Below are 25,247 nucleotides of genomic sequence, written 5' to 3' on the forward strand. Positions count from 1 at the left end.
GTTAATTATTAAACCTTTTACTTAGTTGCTCACTTGTGCTGCTGATGCTTTAATCCTGGGTCACAGAAAGTTTAAGAGTGCTTTACAGGGGAGACTCACTTCTTTTTGCCTCAACCTTTCCACACTGACGGGATGTTACGGGTTTTGCTGCTTACTCTCTCTGTAGTTGCTGTTGCTGATGCTGAGCTCTGCAAACCAGGTATGTTTTGGAGATGATTCCCATCCTTCCCGAGGTAAATGTAGCTATAAGCTTATGCCTACAAAGCTGTCAGCTTCTCATTTTTTTATTTTAACTGGTTGTTTCCAGTTTGAAGATTGAAATGCTGAGCATTCCCCTTTCTTGTAAGTTTGTAAATTAAGTACAGAAGTTGATCTCACTTACTTCAAAGAGGTCATCGTAAACGTTACCGAGACTCTGTAGGGCTGTGGCATTTTTCATGCTAGTAACATCTGTTCTCCTAACTAGGTAATCTGTTAAGACACTTTTAGAAGCTGTGATTTGTGAAATAATCAGATAAGTAAACAATTTAAAAACCTATTTTGTCTGACTATCAATATATGTTTGCTTTTTTCTCTTTGTATCAGATGCACAGAATGCTTTCAAAGTGCGGCTTAGTATCAAAACAGCTTTGGGAGATAATGCAGTAAGTAAAGTATCTTCACGTATTCTTCCTAACCGAATATCTGTCAAAACAGAAGTAATATATACTGTAAAATTTATGAAGGCAGCACAAGCAGTTTGTTCTGAAGTGTTAATTGTAATAGCTTGTTCAAGTCATGATCCAGGCATCCATTTCTTGACATTTGACTAGCCTGCTCCTTAAAATGTCATCCTTTAAGAGAACTATAAACCTTGCCTTTTCATAAAGATAATTTTCTGTCAAAGATTTTACTTTTTCCTGGCAAAACAGTAGAGATGTTACCCTTTATGCATGAGAGGTGCTGCATAAATCTAAGTCCGTATTTTGGGAAAAGCACTTCTGCTTGAGCCTGCTAATTCTAAAGTCAAGCATGATTGGGAAGAGAAGCAGGAAAAGGTTGTTAGGTCTTTATGAAACGGGACTTTATGTCAGGCTCTCAGACATGCACGATCTGTAGAGATCATTCAAGCATATCTCATCAATTCCCTGCTAATGTAGGGCTCTGGATAGTGGCCTTTCTTCTCTGTGGGTGGTGCACTGGCTAGTCTCATGAGGACTGAAATGCTTTGGCTTAATTCAAGTCCTTGCACTTAATGTAGAAGTACTGGTGTGAGCAATAAAGGTTTGTGATACGTAAGAGTTTGGGACATTAGATGACAGAATGGTACTTCCTGATCTAAAGTGTTATGAAATGTGGCAGAGCCTAGTACTTCATTTGCAGTTTCGAATGCTTAGAGCAAATCTGCATCGTGTTACAGGGCTCAGCATAAAATTAGATATGAAATGCCTTGGACAGTCATTTCTAATGGAAATCTGGTGTCTGATTACGTTAGGAGCTCTGGGAAGCAACAAGCAGTAGGTTAGATGTTACAAGAGATTGAAGATAAGAGAATCTCCCTATGACTGTAGAAGCCATTCTAAAATTACCCTGAAATATCAGGTAATTTAAACTAGCATTAGCAGAGATCTAATTCCACTGGTAACTTCAAAACCAGGCAAATTGGGAAGAAATATTCAAGATACTTGCTGAAGTATTTTTCTGCGGAAATTCATATTGAAGTCAGTTCTCTTTGGTGAAAGCCTGGTTTGTTTAAAAATTTATTAAAAATAGTGTAATCCTGTGGCTGAAAATATGTCAAAATCATTATTGAAGCTCCTCTTGATTATAACTGCTAATATTTTGATTTAATCTTGGCTCAAAATAGTATCAAAGAATGAAAATTGCAGTTCCCAGTAATGCTCTTTCTTAGTGCTTTGTACTCCAACTATAGTAAAATAAGGGGGTTTTGTTTGATCATTTGTGATTTTTTTATTTTTTGTCCAACAAGAGTATGATACAAATCATTAATCTTAAAGTCACTTTATGTTACAAGAAAAAAGCAATAACTGAGGAGTCTACTGTTTTTTGTGGCTAGATAGTAGTCTATTTCATATAACAAAGTGTGTGAAAGCCCTAAGAACGGGACAATCTAGAACAGCATTTTAGAACAACATGTTGAAAGTGGTGTGATACCATACAAAATTACCCACAAATAATGCACAATTTATTAAGTGCACAGGTAATAATAGTTCCTTTTCAGAGCCATTGCAACCTTCTCTGCAAATGACTGAATTTGAAAACTGAAACTACTATCAAACTGAAATTCATTTTACTTGAAGACTTTGGAACACTTTACTTTTTAATTTTATTTATTTTAGCAAAGTAAAGGGTAATACATGTAAAGTATAAATACTTTATATATATATATAAATAAAAGTATAAATAAAAGTAAAGGGTGATACATGTCATTGTATCACCGTAGGACACAGTCAGCTTAGAATATCTTGATATGATGCTTTGATGTTAAATCCCATTTCATTCATTTCCAAGTCACTTCAAGATAGATGATAACAGAAAACCCTTATACTGTGGGCATTTTGGTCTAGGACTGACAGGATAACTCCAATGTACATTCAGGGGCATAGGAAATAGGTTAGTATATTTTCCACATGGTTTAATGCATGCCATCTACTTTGTGTCATGCTAATATACACAGGACATCATTTTTTAATTTGTTCACAAGATGGGCTGTACTTTGGCAAGGAATGCCATTTAGTGTATTTATATAGTTCTTATCACGATGGAGCTGGCAAGAGCAGCTAAGATACAGTAAGTATTTAGCGGTTATCATTTTATTTGCAAATAAGGAGTGTACTTGACAGAGACGTTATTTGCTAACCGGTGGGAGGAAACACGGTGTCTGTAAGCCTAAATGGAAGGAAGGTGATTTATGAGTCTCTCTGAGGATGGTGTTACCTTTATGAGTGGCTTCTGGAATAGCTGCTAGTCACTAGTTGCTTCCTAATTATGGAGTTAGCAGAGTGGTAGAGAGTTAATTCAAAAGAGCCAAAGACAGCTAGGGAGTGAGCAGAAGTGATGTGCGCTGAGAAGTCTGTGTAACGCTGTGTCACCACTCAGTTTAACTGTAAGAGTCAAAGAGCTGGCACATGAGGGCTGCAGCCAGGTGAAGTAGAAGGTGCACTTCCCTTCTGGCTCATGTAGTGAGGCTGTTCCTATGGTAAAGGATGAAGGGGAGGAAGGCTGACAGGCACCTGGAGTTTTGCCACCAAATGGGGCCCAGAAGTGTGTTCGCATGTATGTTGTCACATGCCTGAATGGCTGTCTAGTTAAAACACAGAACTATTCAGGAGGGAAGGGACCTTAGGAGGTCCCAAGTCCCCTGCTGCTCAAAGCCAGGTCAACACTGAAATCAGATCAGGTTGCTCAGGTTGCAATCTTGTAGTATTATAATCTTGTTCTACTAGTTTAAATTTTGTCTTCCTTAGAGCACTACTATAGCATTTCATCCCACCGACAATCTATGCTCATCATCTTTTACCCATTATCTCATCAACCTCCTCTTTCACTAACAGGCACTTAAGACTCACGTTCACCGTCAGCTGTGTCTAATTCCGCTCCTCCTTAACATATAAAGGGTGGCAAGTTCGACTGAGCCAAGGTCTTCTTAGAGCAAAGAAGATGGTAAACGTTAATAATTCTGATACCATCATGTAATGTTTCATTGATAACAGAGTTATCTTATGTTTATAGTGTGTGGTTGCAAATTATATTTAATACATTTCTTCTATAGCGCCACAAAATGTGCATCAATAGCTGCACTTCACAGGAACATAAGAACAGAAGCGACATTCTCAGTCATCATCTGCGGTCCAGGCCTTTGCAATGGCAGGATAAAGATGAAACTGATTATCCCCATAGTAGAAGGATTCAGGTTTCTTTGCATCTATCCCTCCAACTAGAGAAAGTTTATGGTTAGAAATTGGCTTCTGGCAATTTGTGCCCACTTGTCTTTAGTTGATACAGTTGATTAGCTTAAAGGTATTCTTGCTGTACTTTTTCTCCTCATTATGTTGCCTCCCCCTGCATATCCCTGCGTGCAGTCATGTACAGAGGTTCTTGTTTATATGGAGCTCACAGCCATCTCCTCTACCTCCTGTCTGATCAGTTTTCTTGGAGCTTCTTGCCCTTCTGCCCAGAAGGTTGACTGCAGCATCTTCCTCTCACTCAAGCAGACCTCTGATTTCTGCTGAGCTTTCTCTGCAGGTCTCCTCCCCCATTTCTGCTGAGCTTTTGGTTTATCTGTCTTTTTTAAAGTGCTTACTCTTTCAGCTGGGGCTGGAGTTCCTCATTACAAATTATTTTCCCTGTTTTGAGATACCCTTTTTGTTACTCTGACTTAAAGAAGCTCTAGGCTACTTCATTATTTATAAAAACTAAATACTTGATATTGATAAATTGCGCATATACATGTACTGCACTAAACATAAATAAGTATATATACTTGGTAGTGCTGCATTGCATTTGTGTCCATGTAAGCATGAAATGGAGTGTACTTCATCATTATCCATTTTCAAGACAACAGATTACATTATCTCTTCAGCTGGTTTAATCCACTGGATAACAAATGATTTTTTTGTGTCCTTTTGGACCTGTTCTCAAAGACTGCAGATGGCACGTAGGGATTTAGTCAATAGTACTACACACAGAAAAAGGAAGATCTTGCCTTTTAGTGCTGCTAATTGTGCTCTGTGGTTTAAATACAGATGTCTTTAAAATTACGATAAATAGTTTTATGGCTCTCATTTATATTAATTCCTCTACTACATGATCTCTTTTTCTTTTAGTACTGGTTGTTGTCATTACTGTCATGTTTTCGTCAGTGCAGTGGGATCAAAATACAGGCTTTTATAATTTCTTTTCAAAGAGTCTCTCTTTTTTTTTTTTTTTTCCAGTTTAAGTTCCCAGACTGGCACGCATTATCACAGTATGCTTACACCTTCCTTCATTCACAAGGCAAGAGTGGTGAGTCAGAACCCAGATTCTCAGCACTGCATCTGGATTTTAATGCTACTCAAGTTCTGTATTGCTCAGCTTTGTTGTCCCTGTCCTGGTGCATCTCAGAGAGCCTATTTCACAACTCATCATTTTTCTAGGGATGATAAATATGATCAGTACAACATTCTGCCCTTTAAATGACTGCCGCCTTCCCTGTTTACATTCCCAGTCCACAGGATGTCAGAGCAAAATGATGCCTGGAAGTTGTATTCCTTCTTTCTGCAGAGAGGTTGCAGCTCCATGTATCCAAAATCAGAATTTAAAAAATAGAATTAAGATTTGGCATTTTCTATGCTGTTTACTGTTTTTTGATGTACATTGGTGGTTTTTGAATGTGTTATAAAGGCCCATGAGAAAGTAGGTCCAAGTTGTCAACAGGGTTAAGTATCCACATCATTGGGTTTCTCGTTTGGATGATTACAGTGCGGATTTTTTTAATGCTGAAAGTTAAAGATTAGATTTGTGTTCTGATTGACTGAAGAAAGCTGCCTCTAACCTCCATTAATATAATTCCAAGAAACTATTAATCTTTGTGATCTGATGAAAGGGGAAATTCAATCAGTATGCCTCAGTCATGTCTCTTGTTATGAAAATGTAATAGGTGCAGTTCTTACAGGTCATTAGAATTGCATACATGAATGAAAGCCCAGGGGAACCTAGTGAAGCTATCTCAGAAAACTGAAATTATGGAAGCATGATTTTTCATCAAGACAACAGAGAACAGGTTTTGGAGCCTGCATTTTCCTTCTTATTGAAGTAGTAAGGATGCTGTTTTCTTTCATCTCACTTGCGATGCAGTAATCCATACTATAGTTGAGTCTGTCTTCTGGTTGCAAGGATGATGTGCAGCAATAAGGCCATAATCTCATTTTATTTCCTGGTGTCCTGACATCCAACTCCCAGAGACTACCTTCAACATTAGCTTTTTTTTTTTTTTTTTTTTGGGCAGAGCCAAATGGTCTTTGAGAGTGAATTTAAACCTCCTACTTTAACAGGGCTTATCCAGCAAAAGAGGCAAGGCCATGGGTGCCGCTGTGTGTGGAGAATTCTAGTAATATGCCTAGTCTTTGGTACAAGGAACTTTGCATCTCCAGTTTGGTCGGCTTTCAGAAACATTCAGTTCATTCAGTTTTTGGAAACATTCTTTGTACTTTATATTGCGCTTTATAACAACTGTTAGAAAAAGGTCCTTTGTGCACGCTAAATAATGGTCATGAATTTCTTTTTGTAACACAACCAGAGAATTTATTCATTTTCTTGATCAATATAGCATTTCAAGTTCAGTGACTCCTTTCGTTCTCAGTACTGTCAGCACTACTGCTGAAACTGATTATTTTCCATCTTCCTTTACAGTATACCTGGGATGCCAATGAAGAGTACCTCTTCAAAGCAATGGTGGCTTTTGCAATGAGAAAATATTCCAGGAAGAGCACAACTCAGTAAGCATCTACTCTGATTTGCCTTTATACGTATTAACAATGTTGCATGTGGTGGCCTGTTCTCTGCTGTACTGAACTGTAGAAATCATTATACACAGCTTCTAAAAACAGACCATTCCAGCATATTTGTTAAACACCAGATAGATCATACTCTCTCTGTCTTAAGCAAGCAGTATTCAATCTTTGGACCAATATCCCTGTTGATGTGAAGTGACACAGCTGTGGATCTCAGAGAGATTGTGCCAGTTCACTCTAGCAGAATCTGACACGATACCTTCTGGAGGCCATACTGGGAGGAGACAAAGGCACACATTAGCAAGGTCAAGAAATGCGGTACAGATCCTTGAATAAGCAGCTTTGGTGCACGTTTTCTTAGAGCGCAGCTTCAGCAGTATGCTGAAGATGAGCTGACTCTGAGAACTGGAAGGTGGATAGCTCTGCTAGCGCTGTGTTCTGCTGGGTGTATCTATCCCCAATAGTGCAGTGGTTGAGTTACCTAGCATCAAGAAGTTTCAGATGTTGCAGTTCAGACATAAATCAGCCTTTAATTGGTTTTGGGATTAAGTCTACCCTGAGGTATTGAATATTCTTCTCAGGCTTCTGATCCTTGCTACTTATGAAATTAGATACCAGATTGGACAGACCATTTAGCAAACTGTATTTTCAGTATGTTCTTATCTTTCTTAAATGAGAAACCTTGTAAGTGTATTTCTATAGGCCTATTATTTTTTCATTGTTTTGCAATCTTAAAGGAAAGATTTATGGTTCTGGTAGGCTAATGAGGATAAGGTTCTCAATTTACTTTCAAAAAAACTGCTTCAAGCTGTCATTGCATCAGATGAAGCATATTCCATATTTGCAAAGATATTAGTTCACTTTAGTCACATGATGGTTATTGTGGCTGCCGCACTTTCTCTTAAATAGAAGGTGATTTTCCCCTCCATGTAACAGGAGTGTTTTGTTCCTTGCTCTTTCATTTTTGTCCCTCAGAAGTTGTCGCCTTTGAGCAAGAGAGCCATTACACCAAACTTAACAAAACCAGACAAGTATGCTACTGCACACAATTAAAATGAGACTTACAAAATATGAGTTCAGCATACAAGCTAATTAAAGGTGATTATGCAGGGCTTTTTTTCAGGTTTTCAAATTAGCAGAGTTTTCATCCAGTATCTGATCTATAAATGTTCGTTTTTGTATACCTATTTTAGTTCCAGGTCCTTTTTAAAAATTATTCTCTTCCTTCAAAGTCATGGTGCTTTCACACAGCAAAAAACCTGTGTCAGAAGCCAGTGATCTTTTTTTCTCTTCAAGCACCATTGCTTTCTGCAGACTCAACTAATATTAGAAAGCTTGGTGCAGAAATGGGAAAAAATCAAACCCGTATGAAAGGAGTTTTAATGGAAGTTATCTCTATCCGGTCTGGGAAATCATCAAATTCATGCTCACTTAATTCAGTTTCCTACCAAGACAATTTTTCCTGTGGACAAATTTCATAATGTCAGTGTTACTCCAGTTCGGAGGTGGGGTTGGACACATCAATAATTTCCTGCTACTGTGTTTGTCAAAGGAGAAGTCAGTGTAATATTTGGAAACAGCTAGGTGTGGGCGTCTTTCCCTCTTTTTAAGATGGTATAGGACTTCCTTATGGGGTATAACTTATTGGGGTGTACCTTGGAGGTATGACTGATCTAGGAGTTCTAGATACCTTTGGGGTCACGTGTAGATGGGGATGTCAGCTGAAGTACAGCTCTGCAGCTCTGAGATCTGGTACAACTTACTAGGCAACCGGATGAGGAGCTTCCTATCCGTAGATCTCTCCCAAATCCCAGGGTACCTCGGAGTCCGTGTTCAGTGAGGGAGAGCTAGATGAATCTCCCGATACACCCCAAATAACCCGCTTGTTACACAGGAGCAGGAAAGCTATGAAAGCCTCCATCCTGCTAGAAGTCCTGGGAATAATGCACTCCTTTCCCCACCCTCGTGGCTGTCAGCTGGAAGGAACTGGGTACAGAGGAAGGAGTGAGGTCCATCTCCATCTCCTCTGCAACGGGTATGGAGGTGTGGGAGCACTCGGCATCCTAGAGGGTACAAAGGGTACAGCAGCATGCCGTGCACACAGGAGCAGCACTGTCGCATAACTGGTAAGGATAGTGGCAGGGGCTCGCAGTGTGGTGAAGAGGGAGACAGAAGCAAGAGCTTGTGGCAAATAAATTACATTATGCTATGGGAGCTTTTACAGTTAAAGGCCAACATATTTTCATCAGGACCTGTAAAAGATCAATGATCAATTATTCTGTCATAAAAGAACAAACAAATTGCTTGTGACTGCATTCTGGTAGCATCTAAAGTTATGCAAATTTTGCATCTGGTTAATTAAAGATTTTTGTCAAAATAAAGGCTTATGAAAAATTCACCAGTATTTTACATAACCAAATGCTGGTTCTTCCAGGCTATAAATTCTGCACAGGGCCATAACCAGGATGCGACAAACCTCCCCTTTAACATCCCGTTAATTTCTAACACACTCGCAGCCCTGCAGTAACTCACAGCCACAACTAACTCCCACATGAGACCAAATGCCATTAACTTCAGCAAGCTGGATCAGGCCCTGATAATTTGTCTGGTGGATCAGCATAACCATTGTTGCAGCCTGTGCCACCATTTTTGAGAGTCAAAGTCAGCTTTTGTTAGATTTCTGAAGCTGAGTGAAAGCCAGGCTGTAATGACAAGCGTTTGAATGTGCTGCAGTTGATGCTGTTGTTGCACTTGTGTGTCCACTGAGTGACCTAACACAGAATGGACAGGATTGCACATTACATCTCAAGTTCTCTGAAGTTAATTTCTAAACTAAAATTTAATAAACCATGGAGCTGTGTTTAATGTTTGAAAGGCTTGTCAAATTTTCAAGTTTATGTGAAACTTGAAAATTTATGTGAAAGACACAATCCATCAAATTACTCAATAGTAATTAATACAGATAAAATAAATACTTCTTTTTTGGTGGAGAAATAAAAATCCTTTATTTCCTGCTCTACATACGGACTTTCTCAATACATACATTCATGAACTACGTAAGCCAACCTTCGATCTCTCAGTGTTAAAAAATGATTGTTTGTAGTCTGTGTTAGTAACCCTGGTTTCTCTAATCTGTGACTCATTTGAAATAATATGCATCTCTTTTGGGCCTGAGACTAGTTAATCTTTAGAGCAGAAAGAATGTCATCACATTTACTTTCATTCAAGTGACAGAATCTACTTTTGGTACATCTCCCCATTTCTAGATAAAAAAAGCTGCAGTTTTCCTCAACCAGAGGAAAAATTAATCAGACCAGAAAAAAAATCAGACCAGAAAAAATTAATCAACGTTATCCATCTTCCTAAAACATGCTATTTTGATACTAAAAATATTGTGACCATTTAGAACAACAAAATAAGCTTCTAGAGTTAAAGCTGTTATATCAAGGTGATCCCATGGCTGCTGCTCACAAAAAGGAAGAAAATAACATCCCTTTGCAGGAGCAGCTGTGCAGCACTAGGTTGGAAGAGGTCTGATGCTTTTGGGGGAGCTAGAGATAGGTGCTTGGGACTTGGGGCCGTGGTTCTCCCACAAGCTAATGGCTGCTGTAGGCACCCAGCTCCCTTTGAGTCTCTGGAAGCTCTTTCTTACCCCTAAACAATCGTTTAAATCTCCATAAGGAACAATGATGGTGTTTCAGGCCAAGGAACCATCAGGGTTTCCTGCCCTCTACTCACTGGTGTTCACTTGCAATTTTGGACTTTTGCCATGGTGCCATAAGGCCAGGACCAGGATCTTGTTGTTCTGACAACAGCCGCCTTATCCCCATGACAAAGGTCTGTCACTTTCTGAGGAAATAAGATGTCCGATATTTGTTTACAAATACACTTAATTAGCATAGTGCATGAAGAAGTCAGGTTTCTGAAATCTAAAGAGTGTAAAGGTATATTTTTTTTAATGCTTCTGCATGCTGTGAATCAAACCTACATACAAATAGCATAGGAAAAAAAGCCTATCTGCTGTAGAGAAATTGCACTGTTGTTTGTTGAACCAGTTTGTTTTGGTGTTTACTCAATCCCCTTTGAACTTCTCGTGAGCAGTATTATTCTCTTTGGAGACTGGAAGGATTTACAGCATTCAGATTCCACTGATGAAAAAGTGGCAGTGAAGCCAAGTTTTGGGTGCTTAAAATTGAGCAAGGATTTTAGACACAACAAGGAGCAGGAAGAAGGCAAAATTTACATATCCTACTGTGAGCCTTGCTACCTGACACATTCAGTACTGTTTGTTCTAGAGAAAGAGAAATGCTGCCCCAAATGATGACTGACTGCCCTATCTCAAGTTGAAAGCCCTTGACACTGTAGGGAAGACCCCAGGCTGAAGAGTCTCTGAGTCTCTGAATGAGAAAGTCAGGGTGTTCTGACAGTCTTTGTCTATCAAATTTATTTTTCTCTTTGGGGATTGGACTTCCCACGCTCACCCCATTTTGAGAACATCCGTAGGGCAACATGAACACAGATTTTCTAGCTGGACCAGTTTTTGATTGTGCCACAGAAATTCCAGCTTTAAGAACTGCAGAAGCATGAAGATTTAGGTCCTATGGTTATAAATTCTCCTCATGGAAAACTTTCTCTGCAGATACAATTTTAGATATTCTGTGAAGTCAGCAAGAATTTGTCAGCCACCAGCCAAAAGTAGACTCTTCCCCTCCCCCGCCCTCTAAATTTTGTGCTTTGCTTTTGTTTTGCAAGGAATAAATCTGCTTTCATCTTTTGACTGTTGCCAGCAAACTGATGTGAACATCTTTTCAAATTCCAGAGGATGGCTTTCCTCTTTTATCCATAAAAATTCTGTATTTGCAAAACTGACATTGTTTCAGAGAGGTAAAAGTGGATATTTCAGCTCTGCAAAATCATTGCTTTCCATTTTACTGCACGTGTCTAAGGAATATTTACCTTCTCCGTAAAATGGAAGGTTGCACTACTCGAGGCATCCAAAATACCACCTCCAAAAAAAGCTTTCAGCAGTAAGTAAAATATTTCTGCAGAATATCCATAATGAACTGCTGTGATCAAGCCAATACCTGTCCCACTTTAAAAGTGGGATGGAGACTACACATTCATCGGTAATTTTGGCTCCCTTACATTCCTTCCTACCTCATGCTTCCTGCTTCTCAGGCCGCCGTAGAGGTTATTTAATTATGTTTGTAATTAGCCAGCAGATGGCACTACAAAACAGAGCTCTGTGGCAGGGGAGATGGCTTGCAGCCGGAGACCTGTCACCCGGAGAGAGAGGAGAAAGAGCAGAGGTGGGAAAAGAGATGTTAAAACTTGCGTTTTGATGGTGGGCAGGCCAAACTTTAAAACCAATTATACTAGTTAGTAATGAGCATTACAGACATGACTGTAGTTGATTAAAAGAGGAACTGCATTCTTCTTTGCTGGCTCACAGCGGGGTTTCCTTCTCCAGAACAGCAGGTAGTGTCTGAAGACTGATCATCCCAAGCAGGGTCTGTCAAGAAAGGGCAGCTGTGGTGTGTTTGTGGCCAGGTAGACCTCATGCAAAGGTGAACCAAGTCCAGGCTGCTCCCTGGAAATAAAAATGATCCTAATTCTTGGTTCTGGACTTTCAGAATATCTGCTCGCTGCTTGGATACGGCCAATAAATCTGAATCCTGAGCAAAATTCTTTGGGTTGTTTATTAATGATATAGAACTAAATATTTTTTTCCTGTTTTTATCTCTCTAGTTATCTGTCATTGAATTCATAATGGCTTTGACTGTCCTTTTATGATACATGCTGTGTTTCTTGCCATGCTGTAATAAATGTCACCTTGTACAATTCCTGTATGTTACACAAGTTTGCCTGGTTTGTTTCTTAGTTGCGTGAATAAACTAGGAACAGATAGAAGAACACAGGGGCACTGTCTTCCCTCATTCACTGTTGATATTAATGTATTAGCCTTCACTTATTTAGTTTGAATACTCATGATGATGTAATTCCACGAGGTTTTTCTAATGATTGTTCCACCATTTACTAGTATTAGTGGTAGAAAACAAATTTGTAAGAATCTGAAAAAAAGGAATTTAAAGGACATTTGCACAGTTTTTACATAGTATGCCATGAGAATCTGCGTGCCTGTGCCCTTCCAGTATTAACTTCACATAAAGCTGAGCAATCTTCTTTTAAAACAGATAAGTATTTGTCATAGCATAAGCTAAAGGGCATAGGCTGGTGCCAGTAAAATGTCTAAATTTAGCCTGTTGCCTCCACTCAGTGCCTGACTCTGTGAACAAAGATGTCAAAAAGAATAACATCAATTTCATTGCTCTTCCCTCCAACAAATATATCCTGTAGAAGGAAGGCACTCACTTGAAAATCATGTGGGGAATCTCCCATGCTTTGTTCCTGTGGTATTAGCTGTGAAAACCAAAATTCTTAGTTCACCAATGACTTTGCCCTATTATATGGCCTTTGTCACAGCCCTGATGATTAAGATGCAAATATGTATTTTTCCATTTGATTATACTAAAAGAATGTCAAGACCATGCAAGTTTGTAATAGATTCAGAAATTTGTTTGAAGACTCAAGTTTGGTCTCAATAAGCTTTTTTTCTTTTTTATCATATTGGAAAATGGGAAATGCTGTAAGCGGTATTTCTTCTTTGAGCATTAACTGTTAACTTTTTTTAAAAGTAAGACTTTTCCCCTCTTTAGACGAAAGCAATACTTGAAGAAAATCTAAAATATGTCAATTATTCCTTCCGTGCTTCTTTGATGATGATTTTTGTTTTAATTATCTGCAGAATTTCCAATGTGCTGCTCTGCAATGTGACAGATCGGGTGTCATTTTGGTTTGTGGTCACAGATTCTTCCAAAAATGTGACAACTGTTCCTGGAAGTGAGGTAGAGGCAGCCATCAGGTACAGTCACTGCTTCTGCAACCTTTTCTTCCTTGCTGATTGAGGATGCTTTCTCTCCCTGGGGCTTGTATAAATGAGCACTCTGCCTCTTTAAGGATGAACTAATCCAAGTTGTTACAACACCAAGGGGTCAGTACTCTTTCATGCATGTGAGGTTAGAAGGATTTTTAACAGTCCCACAGAATGCAAAGCATGTGAGCCTTGGGATTATAACCTCCGAAGGAGTCTTACTCTTAACGCTGGAGCCTCAGAAGAAATAGAGTCCCTTTCCAGAGCCCTACCTGTAATTTGCTGTACAGTCTGTGGCACATACACTGCTCTTATCCAGCTGCTACATTTCCCAGTGAGAGAATCTTCTCTCTCAGATGACAGAATTGCACACTTTCTGGGTGGGATTTATATCATTTAACTTTGTGTGCCACATGCACATCCATACCTGGACTAATGACCATAGGCTCCCTTTCGGTGCTTCTTATCTGACTTAATTTAGAAGTCAGTTTTCACATGAGAAGAGCTCGTGTGAACTCTTCATGAGCAGAGCTGGCTGTGTCCCAGCTTGGCTTAAACAACCTTATACTCACATTCTTTTCATACCAGCTCTGTCTAGAATGCCAGTCAATATCTTAGCTGAGCATTGCTTGTACAAAGTACCATGTGGTACAGATCAGTTTGCTTTCTACTAAATATTGCATTCTGTAGACAATAAAAGCAAGAGTGTGGAGCTGAAGAGGGGAAAAAGAAAAAATGGGTAATCTCACTTCAATAGTTCACCAAACCTACATAAGGGGTTTATAGGGATGACTCCCACAAGCAGCATAACGCATGTACATTTCTCGAGCACGGAGTGGAAAACAGACCTCTTTGTTTTCAGGCATTCTGTACTTTGTCTTGAAAATTCATGTTATCTCTATGGAGGTGTAATACCTAATTCCTGATGAATGAGTATGCGTTCTTTTGGAAAGATTAACTTTTAAGCTTATGAGCAGATTAAACTATTTCCTACAGAGACACCAAACAATAGCTTCATAGCATTAGTGGAGGAAGCAGATTATTTATTCACTGAAGCTCTCTGTAAGAGTGCTGGAATGCAGGGTTTTTGCATTTCTGTTATTCTTTGATACCTTCAGTAGCATAAGCTGATTTATTTAAGTCTTTTATGTGCCCTGTTTGCCACAGAAATTGGATGCTATTATAGTATGTTTGTTTTTTTAACTGTTGTCTGTCACCCAATAAAGAATATGCTATTTATGAAAAGTTTTAATTCCTGCCTAACTTAGAAACAGAAAATAAAATGGTCTATAAAACTACAATACTTTTTATTCAGCCATTTCTGATTGCAGGCTTCCATGCTAAACCATTATTCTAATTCTTCATACTGCAGTAGCACATAAGAACGCTACTCATGGACCAGAATTTTATTGTATGAGATTCTCTACAAAGTAAGAACAAAGAGGAAGGTAAATCTTCTCAGAGCTCTGTATGAGACCCAAGATCTTGCATAAGTATACACAAGATATATTTATGCATATACAAATATGAAATGCACCTGTAGTTGCCTGCATGTGGTTCAGCACATAATTCTGTAACTCTAGCCGTTAGATGAGGGTGAACAATGCTTATTTCAGCTGTTCACAATGATCCTTTCATCATCATAAGGATGAAAATCTTTTCTAAATCAAAGACGGCTTACTGTATTATGAGTCTTATCATATGCAATGGCTTTCAGTCCTCTCCAGGAATCCTAGCTTTCCATTAAGGCTAAGAACTTCCTGTTTAAGGGACAGTCAAACGTTATGATTTCCAAGAAAAGAAATTTGCAGAATTTCACCTCTAGTTCCCATATATCTGTTCTTAGGAAATGCTTGCTCTATGGTAAATAAATTGAATTGTATACAAGAAAGAGCTGCTGTAAATCATACAACTGCAATCGAAAAGAAGCTCTCAAGACCAATACATGAAACACATTTTCTCAAAAAATGTTAACATTTTGGAAAAGCTAATGAAAGATACTGCTAAAACCTCTTAAGGCTGCATAGACTCAGATCCAGAAATACCTGCAAATGCTTAGAAGTAGTGAATGTGGCTGAAGATATCCATTAAAGGATAGTACTTGTCCTACTCATGTGAAAAAGCGTATTTCTCAGACTTACAGTTTATCTAACGGAAAAAATGTGCAAAGTACAAATCCCTTTAGCTGCATCCTGCAGGGAAGAAAGGCATGTTGGCAATAGGGTTGGATTCTTCTGGACCATCTTGTATCCTGTGCCTCATGGACCTACGAAAATCTATAGCAGCGAGAGCAGATGTACCGGCCCTTAGCATGCAGGATGGTTCAGTTTGAGGAGCCAAGGGGCACTGATAAGTAAATCCTCTGAGCATTGCAGGGTAGATCTGCCACTCCCATGCTAATCTTGAATGCTGCATGAGCAAGACAACACAGCCACCCTTACAGATTACAACCTGCTATGTCTTTGGCCCATGGTCCAAACCAGAAATAAATGCTAATACTGTATGTACTTTAGGTCTCATCTATATTTCTACTTTTTCAGATAAATACATACATAAGTCTGGTGTTCAAAACCCTGTCTATGGGTGTCTATGGATTACTGACAAGGTCTATGTTAAAAGTGAAGGTCTCTGTAATCCTACCAACATCATGCTGGATCAAATTCAGCCCTGCCAGACTTGAAGCAGACACATGAAAATTCTTCTTTTTTTCTTGTATCTTTTTAACTTATGGAATACCGTCATAAAGATTTGTGATAATCTTTGTGTTTTTATGAAGGATGAACCGGAACAGAATCAACAGTGCATTCCTACTGAGTGAGAAAACGCTGCAGTTCCTGAAGATAACCTCAACTTTATCACCTCCTGTTGAACCATCCACACCTGTCTGGCTTATCGTATTTGGTGTTGTTCTTTGTCTCATTGTGGCTGCAATTGTTTTCCTCATTGTTGCAGGGATTCAGCAACGCAAGAAGTAAGCGGCTTAGCCTTACTTCTGTTTTCACTGAATACTGACTGGCAAGTTAAGTCAGCTGGGGTGGTTTTGCTTTCCAGATCAGCCTCAGAGAAATTATAGCTGTGCCCTACCCGCCCCCTCCCTCCAGAGGTAAAGAAAACCCATGTGTCCTTTACTGAGGAAAGGGATTAAAATTTTCAACTGTGAAGTATAGTGTATCTTAGTAATGCTGGGCTGTAATGAGGAAATAAGTATAAGAATACGATCCTACAAGCCACGTATCTAGAGATGATAGCTTTACAAGGAGATTTGCTGTCATTCTTCTCAAGGTTTAATGTGCCACAGGTGAGCCTCCTCTCACAGATTACTCAAATAGCTACCAAGAGGGAGAAGGCTGGCAGTGACTGTGTCTCTTCCTGTGTCAAAAGCTGGCGGGGCTAAAAAAAATTTGCTGCTGCAGTTTGAGAAGCCTCAGTAGAGGACACAATAATGATTAATGTATGGCTTAAGAGGGCCTGCTCAGTGGAATGGTGGTGCACGGTCTCACCTACCATTGACTTGATGAGTCCAAAATACCCAGCCCTTCACAGTTCATGACCAGATCTCCCCATGAGCCTAGGAGTTTGCTGTTTGTCAGCAGGGTAGGAGAGAGATACTCTCTTTTCCTTTCAGTTTCTGCCCTGGGGTGTCACTGGTGAAAAAGGGAAGGCTCTTCGTGCTTCCCTAGTGTGAGCATGTTGGAGCAAGACAGTGAGTATGTGGAGTTTTGGTTCTGCCATAAGGGGTAGAAATTTCTCAGCTGAGCTGAGATTCTGCCACAGAAGTTCAGCTGCTGCCATGCTTTAGGCTGCCATGGGGGTTACGTTAACACAAAATTAGGACTTCAGCAACAGTCGTACAGGATCAGCAGAAGAACTTAAAAAGGGTAGATTTCTGCTGATAACTAGATAATTTTAAAGTTGTTGACTGTATGGTAGACTGCATCTGCAAATATATCAGAATAAGGGATTAATATATGAAAAGTGGTATGTTGCAGAGACTTTTCCTTTCTGCCTCCTTATCACCTTGAAGAACAATGTTCAAAGACCTGAGAAAAACAATACTTACTGTGAAGGATAAGTGCTTCTCATAGACAACCCTTAGTAGTGTAGTCAGAATCTCTTCAGTTACATTTTGCATTCAGAAGAGTTGCATGAATTTGCAAAAACCCTTTCTGTTTTCCAAAAAAAAATTCAACAAACAATAAATGAGAGATGCTGTTGGGGAAAGCCTGGGTAGGTACTTAGGTTCTGTGAGTAGTTTAAGCCCTGTCACAACCTTCCATGTGGTATGGGCTGAGTTATTTTATCCCCTGAAGCTAGGCAAACTCTCCTGTAAAACTGGAGAACAATGTTGCTACCTGGAGCCCATACCTGCCCTCTGTGTAGTTTCGTGGCTCTGTGTGTCTATATAGTGCCTAACTTAAAGGGGGTCTTTGAACATTTCAAATAAATGTAATATAAATAAAATATGCTAAATAGCTATGATTTTTCTATCTAAAATAATCTTTTATTTCTTCTTAATTCTTCTAATTTCTTCATAGTTCTTCATATCAGACTGAAAGACAGCATTTTCCCCCCTCTGTTTTCAAAATAACTCAGCTGAGCTTGAGCAGTTCCCTTCAATATGGCGTAAACTACATGCTCTTATTGTCATATTACCAGTAATATGGCTTGTTGCTGCCTGCCTACAGTCACTTGGCATCCTCTCTGTCTCATGCTCTTGTTGTCCTTTTAGTTGTTTGCTCCTTTTCACTTCTGCCTCTGCTTGCCTACTCTGCCTTTACGTATCGCTTTTCCTCAGAGCAGATTCATCAGTGATTGAACTCTAACCCTCCGTTCACATCAATGGCATCTACCGGCAGGGGCGGGGGAGTGAGAGGGAGGGTAGGACAAGCATGTATTTCTTCCATCTACTGTTGCAAAGACTGGAGAGGTAAAAGGGATGGTCTGGGCTGTTTGGCTTCTCGAAAGAAGAGCCAGACATCAGAGAAGAGAATTTTGAAAGTTCTCATCTCTTTTTCAGGCACTGAAGTATGTGACCAGGTTGTCAAAGACTTCAGCATGTCCAGTAATGAGTTTTCTTGAAAACCTGTCCAGAGCTGGCATAATGGCAGCTCTGTTGCCTAGTAAACTGTGTTGGAAATCTGGCCCCAGGGATGGTGTTGACTTCTCATAAATCTGGCATTTTGTCTTTATAGGCCTTTAAAGTACCAGTTAAATATCTTTGTTCAGATAAGCCCAAAAGCACGTGCTTCAGGCCATTCTTACTCAGGGTGGCAGGGAAACACATGATTGGCCTATAATGGAGTTTCAGTAATGAGTTAGACTCATGCGTCATTTCTTGAACTGAAAGATTTTCTTAATTAGGTCTTCACTGTGCATCCCTGCCAGCATATAAAATTCCAAGCCACAGCTGCGTGCAGCTTGAAGAGCTCTGTGTGATTATTGCCCTTGACTCTACAGTGAGCCAGATCAGACACACTGTCTCCCAGCCTCATGTTTGTTCTGCTGTCATTGCAGCAATAGGACACCTCCCTCTCCGATAACGGATTTGGCACGTACCCAAGGCAGAACCATCCTCTACTGGCTGTGCTGAACTAGGCTCAAGTCTACCCCTACCCTCCAAAATACCATCTGCAGCAGAGGCCATAAACATTTGCCTTGGGAAAACGGGAAAACAGAATAAACGCACACAGTGTTTCCCTCTATTACTCTCCCAGCATCTAATTTGCAGCTGGGGACCTTCCGAAGCTGTATTTGGTCTTCATGTATTGGGTAACCCACGATGTTTTCTCTTCCCTTAAATTGTTGAGTCTCCCCTTGGACACACAGAAATTTTTAGCTTCTCTGAATTCCTGTGTCAGTGAGTTCCACACATCTCCTACTCCTCACATTTCTTTTGAACCTGTGTCTTAGTATCTTCTTTTATGTTCTGCCCCCAGTTTTTGTATTAAAGAATGCTCCTTTTATCGCTGTAAGAGCAGATACAGCAGCCAGAGGTCAGAGGTGTCCACTACCACCCTCCCCCCCATTTATTTATAGCAAGTCTGTAATGCCAAGAATCTCCCAAAGGCCAATAAACTTTTATTATTGTTAATATCGCTGTTATTAGCAGTTATACTGAGTCAGGTTGTTACGATTGTCCTGAGTCAGATTGTTACAGTATATGTTGTGGGATAGGAAGAAGCAGTGGAGCTGACCTTTGAGTTTCTTATCCTCTGAAACCGCTGATGCTGCAGGCTGTAAAGTACAGCAGGTTTTTCAACTATGAACTAGTAGATCTTAAGGTCAGAATAAATCTGGAGTTAAAGGAACAGCACGACATGTTGACTGGTATTTCTGCATTACATCTTCTTGTGGTTGTATTTTTTGGTAATTTTATTCAGCAACTATTTTAATATGCTTTTGATGAGAACTGAAGCCTGGAAAAGTGAAAGCCGTGCAATTGCTTGATCTAGAAAACAAAAATATAAAGTACTGGATAGGAAGGTGGCTGTTAATGAAGTTTGAGCTAAAAATGCAGATTTGCAGCATTAAGAGTACCTAACTTCTGGAGAAGATCATCAAGGAGTGTGAGGGCATTCAAGTCTCCAGATTTGGAGTGTATAGTCTAAAGTTGATCTGTTTCTAAAATGTATGTTTTAATTTGTCCACATCATGGGGTGAAATCTATGACATGCATAACAGGGCCAGATTAGGTGTTTAGTGCAGTCCTGCCTCATGTAAAGCGAAAACCGATTTAGAGATTTTGTCCATTTTTTTTTTTACAACAGCTTTTCCTTCTGCAACCACCAGTCATTTTACAGAATAAGGAGGTTAAGTAATATTTATAACATACTTATGACATGATTACTCTAGGTTTTCTGATTCCCAATCCTGATCTCAGACCACTAATAAGGGCTTCCAATTTGTGGGCCTCCCACCTTCCGTGGTATATTTGCAACAGCAAAGAGGTGCGCTGTTTTATGCCTTTCAGAATATAACCTATGATAAATTTCTGTCTAAATGTCCAGTTTTCTGTCTGTGGAATCGTGGTGGAGTGCTGCAGGTCAACAGAATAAGATGATTTTCTCTTTCTTGTTTTTAGAAAGAACAAAGAGTCAACAGAGAGAGAAAATTTAGAAGAGAAAGGCGAAGTGACAGTAACAGTAGAAAATGGCAGTCCTTGCGAAGCGCTGGATTTAAAAGCAGGCCACGTTAATGGAGTCTTTGCAGCAGATGATGAACGGTTCACGTCCTTATGAAATGCTGCCATTGCTATCTGGTGTTTTTTGAAAGACTCCTGTGTCTACCTTATCTCGTCACTACTCCTGAATGTCAAGCATGAAGACAAGAAAAATGTCCTTTCACTTAATTTCCCTCGAGAGAACCTTTTGCTGATAACACATCCACTCGAACCTCCATTGCAAAGCTTTTGTTCATGAGCAAAGCAAATGAGAAGACCTCAGATTATATCCATTAAAGATTTCCAGAAGATGTGTGGCAGAACAGGGGTGAAACCTGCCTTGTGTCAGACATTTAATTTTAATGATTATTTAAATATGTCCATTGCTTGTTTTTCCCTGAGGTGAATGTGAAACGGCATTATTCCTGCATGTCACGGGGGAGATCATCTATCATTGTCAATTCTTGCTGGGCTTTCTTTCAAGCCATATGCAAAAGTTTCTCTGTAAAATGTAAAATTCTGTTTGCTGATATGCAGTAAGCCTTTGGATGGAATAGTGATCAGTGCATGAAAGTTTTCATTTATTGAGGAAAAAAAAAAGCAAGCTTTGGCAGCCTCCATAAGAGCAAGTTAAAAAGCATCTGGGTCATCTATGGCTTTAGGGCTAGCAAAGATCTGGTGCTTAAAGTGTTTTTCACTTAGCAGTTAAAGTCACAGATTACATGACCTGGAAATCAAAAGTTGCAAAAGTTTGAAATTTGTTGAAATTAAAAGTTGCAACAAAGGGCAGATTTTCCAAAGGTGCAGTCTCTGCTTAGTGGCCCAGCTCTCAATAAATCTATGAGGCCATTTCACAGCTCTTTGAAAAAATCTTACATTTTTAAATAATAAAACTAGAGTAGATATCCAACACATAGCCAACCCGGGGTCAGATGAACCTTCATGTGACAGCTGGATAGCTTTTGAAAGACTCGGTGCTTGAAACACCAGCTGCTGGCCTTGGTGCACCTGACCTGGAGGAGAACGTGTAGGTGGTGGTAAGTTGGCAAAGACCATTCAGTTCTGTGTTTCCTTTTTGCGTGGCTGGGAGTTGAGGGCATCAAATGGTGCCAGACCCTGAACTGCATTGTTGGATTACTTTGGAGTCCACCATACATAGAGACTGCGCTATCTGTGCCCTAATCGCATTCCCATTTAAATCAGTGATAAAATTCTGACTGATTTCAGAACTGGGCCCCAGTAGAGGGGAGTTGTATGTGTGGGTAACTGTACACAGAGAATGGAAGTGTGTTGAAGCAAATGATATCTGCAGTCACCAAATAGCTGCCCACGTTACTGGAGGCAGGATTTGACCATTAGCCATCCTGTTTCCAGTGTCATGTTTGGAGGCAATATTAGAAAACCCATTTACTTATGAGGGTTATTCCCTCAGACTCCTCACCAACAGGAACGGGGTAAAACAGGGTAAAAGCTGCTTGTAAAGGACAATCCAGTGTTCTGAAGGATACAAAGGTTTCTTGTCTCCCAAAGTACAAATTCTTCAGCATTTTGGCTGTTTTGAGCACCTTTGGCTGCCCATTTGACTCAGCGCTGGCTCTTGGGAACGGGGTGAGCAGAAGAGGAGGAATGGGGAGGAGAAGGGGAAGCAGCAAGAAGGGAAGAAGCTGAGCGAGGGAAGGCTAGAGGAGGCGGGGAGAGAAGGGCTAAATGCAAAATAAAACTATGGAACTCACTGATCATTTGCCTCACTTGGTCTCATCTGTCATGGTTGTCTTTGACATCCTGCTGATGGGTCCCTCTGGACAAAGGCTGCATCTTCTCCGTGTCCCAGGGGGTGCGCTGCTCCATTCTGTAAAAGGATTAATAAAGTCAGTTATTAGTGATAATATCTCAGTGCTTCAAAATTGCCATCCACAACTTGGAGATGTATTTCTGACAAGAATGTCAAAGATTAAGGTTACCAGTGCTTAAGATCGTTTATAGAGTACGGTGTTATTATTGCATCTTCAGTCATTGCTCCAAGGTCTTTCACTCAGGCAGAGTGTTATTGAGGTAATGCAGATCCCATCGTTTCTAAACCTTCACACTTTTCACATTCGTCGTATGACAGATAGCTACACTGCAGTGTGACCACAATGGATGGCCGTAACTGCAGCACCTCTGCCAGAACCTGTGAAGGATTTTGGTGAGAATATCTTGGCGGTGCAAGAGCAACCTCGAGCTATCAATTAAGATTTACTGTTATCCTGTATTGTGGTATATGATACCGAAATAAAATTCACGTGATATGAAAAAGGGCCAAGCATATCTGAGCATACTTCTTGGGGCCTGAGCGACGGTTCAATTCAGCCCATGGCACTGGCCAGCAATTTGAAAATAGACTGAAAGCCTCTGAACAAAACATTATGTGATGTGGGCTGACTCTGGTGCTAAGTATTTAATCACCGCCTTCCTCCCAGCTCACCTTTTAGACGCATAATTACTTTACAGCAATTTGGCGTCTTTTCCGCTAATGATGATATGGGATTCACCCGGAGCATACATCCTTTCTGCTGACAGAAGATGGCTTGAGAGGAGCAAATGATACATGAACAGGGAGGTATCACGCTTAGCAACGCTTTGAAGTCAGTGTTGGCATTAGCTCTTTCAGTGAAACAGGTACCACAAAGTAGGTTAATCAAGGGCACGGTGCTACAGAAGAAATAGATCTCTGTTCTTCTCTCTTTGTGCAGCAGAATTGTATTAGGAAACAAAGAGCACTTTGATTTGGTAAAGCCTGTCCTCCAGAGCCTGCAAATGTTACGATGACAATTTATATCCCTTGAGGATCTGGCCCAGATGTTTTATGTAACTTTCACCGTTTATTTTCCCCAAACCACCTGCCATCCAACGACCTGATAATAAACAGGGAAGTGAGTTACAAGCAATACAGACTATACTGTAAACTACTTCCTAAAACAATGAGTCGGTTCTGCTTTCAGTTACATTTGTGCCATGCTAATGAATTTCGACAAAGGAACATGGTGTGCCTGAGACTGAACTGTTTCATTTTCAAGAGCTGCATTTGAGAAAAGAGAGGAGAAAAGAAAATTCAATTAAGTGAAGGAATAAAGCCAGAGAAGTTCTGTTTGAAGAAAATCTGCAATGCTTATTGCTAGCTCCACATCCCCAGCGAGTCGACGTTTCAGGAAGGACACTACAGTTCTGTTCAGCTTACTTGAGAGAGAGAATTGATGTCTAGCTTAGAATGAGCACAAATCATGCAGGAGTAAGTCGTTTATGATGTCCATTATTAGCTACACATTTGGAGGGCTGGAGAAAGTCAGGAACTCCGCAGGGCCCTCCTTAAATTAGGGACCGCGTTGGTCGTGACACAACCATTTGCTGTGTGCAACCTTCGGCATTGTACTGGCCAGAGGCTGGTTTTGTGAATGAAATTAGTAGTCCTTGTTTATCAATATTCATTTAGGAAAGATTGCAAAGTGTGGGCAGATGCTGAAGTCCTTACTTGAGCCATTCTGCCACTTGCATTTAGGAAAGCTGACCACTCTGTCCTGCAAGCTGATGCTTACTCTGTGTTGGAGAAAACTAGACTGAAGCTTGTTCTGTCACATCAGCGTTTGCCTCTTCTCTTCCAGGACAATGCACAAAATCTTGAGAGAGTCTTGTCTGTGGCACTCACCCCTAAACGTCTCTCTATCAGCCCACCTTGAAGTCTGGTACTCACAACTGGACCCAGCATTCCCCCAGGGCTCTGCTGCTGCTGAAGAGCCCAGAGGGCTGACCTCATGGGCCGCTTGTAGACCGTATGCTCCTATTTGTCTGTCCAGGTACGACATTTGCTTCTGTTACATTGACCTTCACAGAGAGCCCTTTGCTGGCTATGCCCTCGTAAAGGGACACCTCTGTTCTGCATTTTGAGGGAAGACATAACTGAAGCCAGTTCACTGTTTCTGCTGTTTTTCACAGAAGAGAAGGGTGAAGTGGGCACAGCGAGACTCAGGGCAGGATTCAAGTCTTGTTCCATCATCACTGTGAGAATGAAATAATTCCCAAATTAGCATCAATCACGGCATTAGCACAAGAGCTTCTGGTTTGATAATTTGGTTCCAAGAACTGGACATCAGTTTTGACCAAGCAAGCGTTATCACATCTTGACAGAAAGATTTTTTCATGTGTTACCTCCCACATGTGGGAAAACAAAAAAAATTACTTTAAAGTTTAGGGCAGAAGTGCAACAAAGACCTAAAATAACTCCCAGTGAAAAGTGTGAGTCTATGTTTCTAGATACTCTTAAAAACATGGCTCAGATGCCCTCAAAAATTTGGTGGGTTCATCAGTGCAGTAACCTGTGACTCATGAAATGAGCTGTTTTAAATGCGCCAAGTTTTTATAGAAAATTCATTGACCAACTGTCCACAATCCATTAGCAATTGAGCAATCTGTGCATGGTCTTCTATCAGCAGTTCCTTTTGGCCTCTCATGGTTTTTGTTTCCTTTTAATGTGGCGTGCAAGAAGGCATGTGTGCAACGGAGTGACACCGCAGTTTCCTATGCTACCGGGCAATTGCTAATGAAAAATTTGCAGTGTTAGATATGCCTAATTTGACAAATTGAAGTTGCTAGTTTTCAAATCACATGAAGCTAAAGTATGTTGGCGGTGATG

General features: G+C 40.2%; 1 protein-coding gene across 1 annotated transcript; it reads left to right on the top strand.

Moving 5' to 3' along the window:
- Positions 1-22,871, top strand: CLTRN (collectrin, amino acid transport regulator). The gene is made up of 6 exons (XM_074605885.1): positions 1-199; positions 586-644; positions 6,391-6,476; positions 13,297-13,413; positions 16,199-16,393; positions 20,504-22,871. Exons 1-6 carry the CDS (start codon positions 133-135, stop codon positions 20,658-20,660), a joined length of 681 nt encoding a protein of 226 aa, XP_074461986.1. The 5' UTR covers positions 1-132; the 3' UTR covers positions 20,661-22,871.
- The last annotated feature ends 2,376 nt before the right edge of the window (positions 22,872-25,247 follow it).

Source organism: Larus michahellis, chromosome 1, assembly GCF_964199755.1.
Source record: "Larus michahellis chromosome 1, bLarMic1.1, whole genome shotgun sequence".
Lineage (NCBI taxonomy): Eukaryota > Metazoa > Chordata > Aves > Charadriiformes > Laridae > Larus > Larus michahellis.

Excerpts from the sequence above, each read along its gene's own strand:
- CLTRN (XM_074605885.1), top strand. The coding sequence starts at position 133 with ATGTTACGGGTTTTGCTGCTTACTCTCTCTGTAGTTGCTGTTGCTGAT. Across the intron at positions 645-6,390 it reads CAGCTTTGGGAGATAATGCA|TATACCTGGGATGCCAATGA; the intron begins GTAAGTAAAGTA and ends CTTCCTTTACAG. Across the intron at positions 6,477-13,296 it reads TCCAGGAAGAGCACAACTCA|AATTTCCAATGTGCTGCTCT; the intron begins GTAAGCATCTAC and ends AATTATCTGCAG.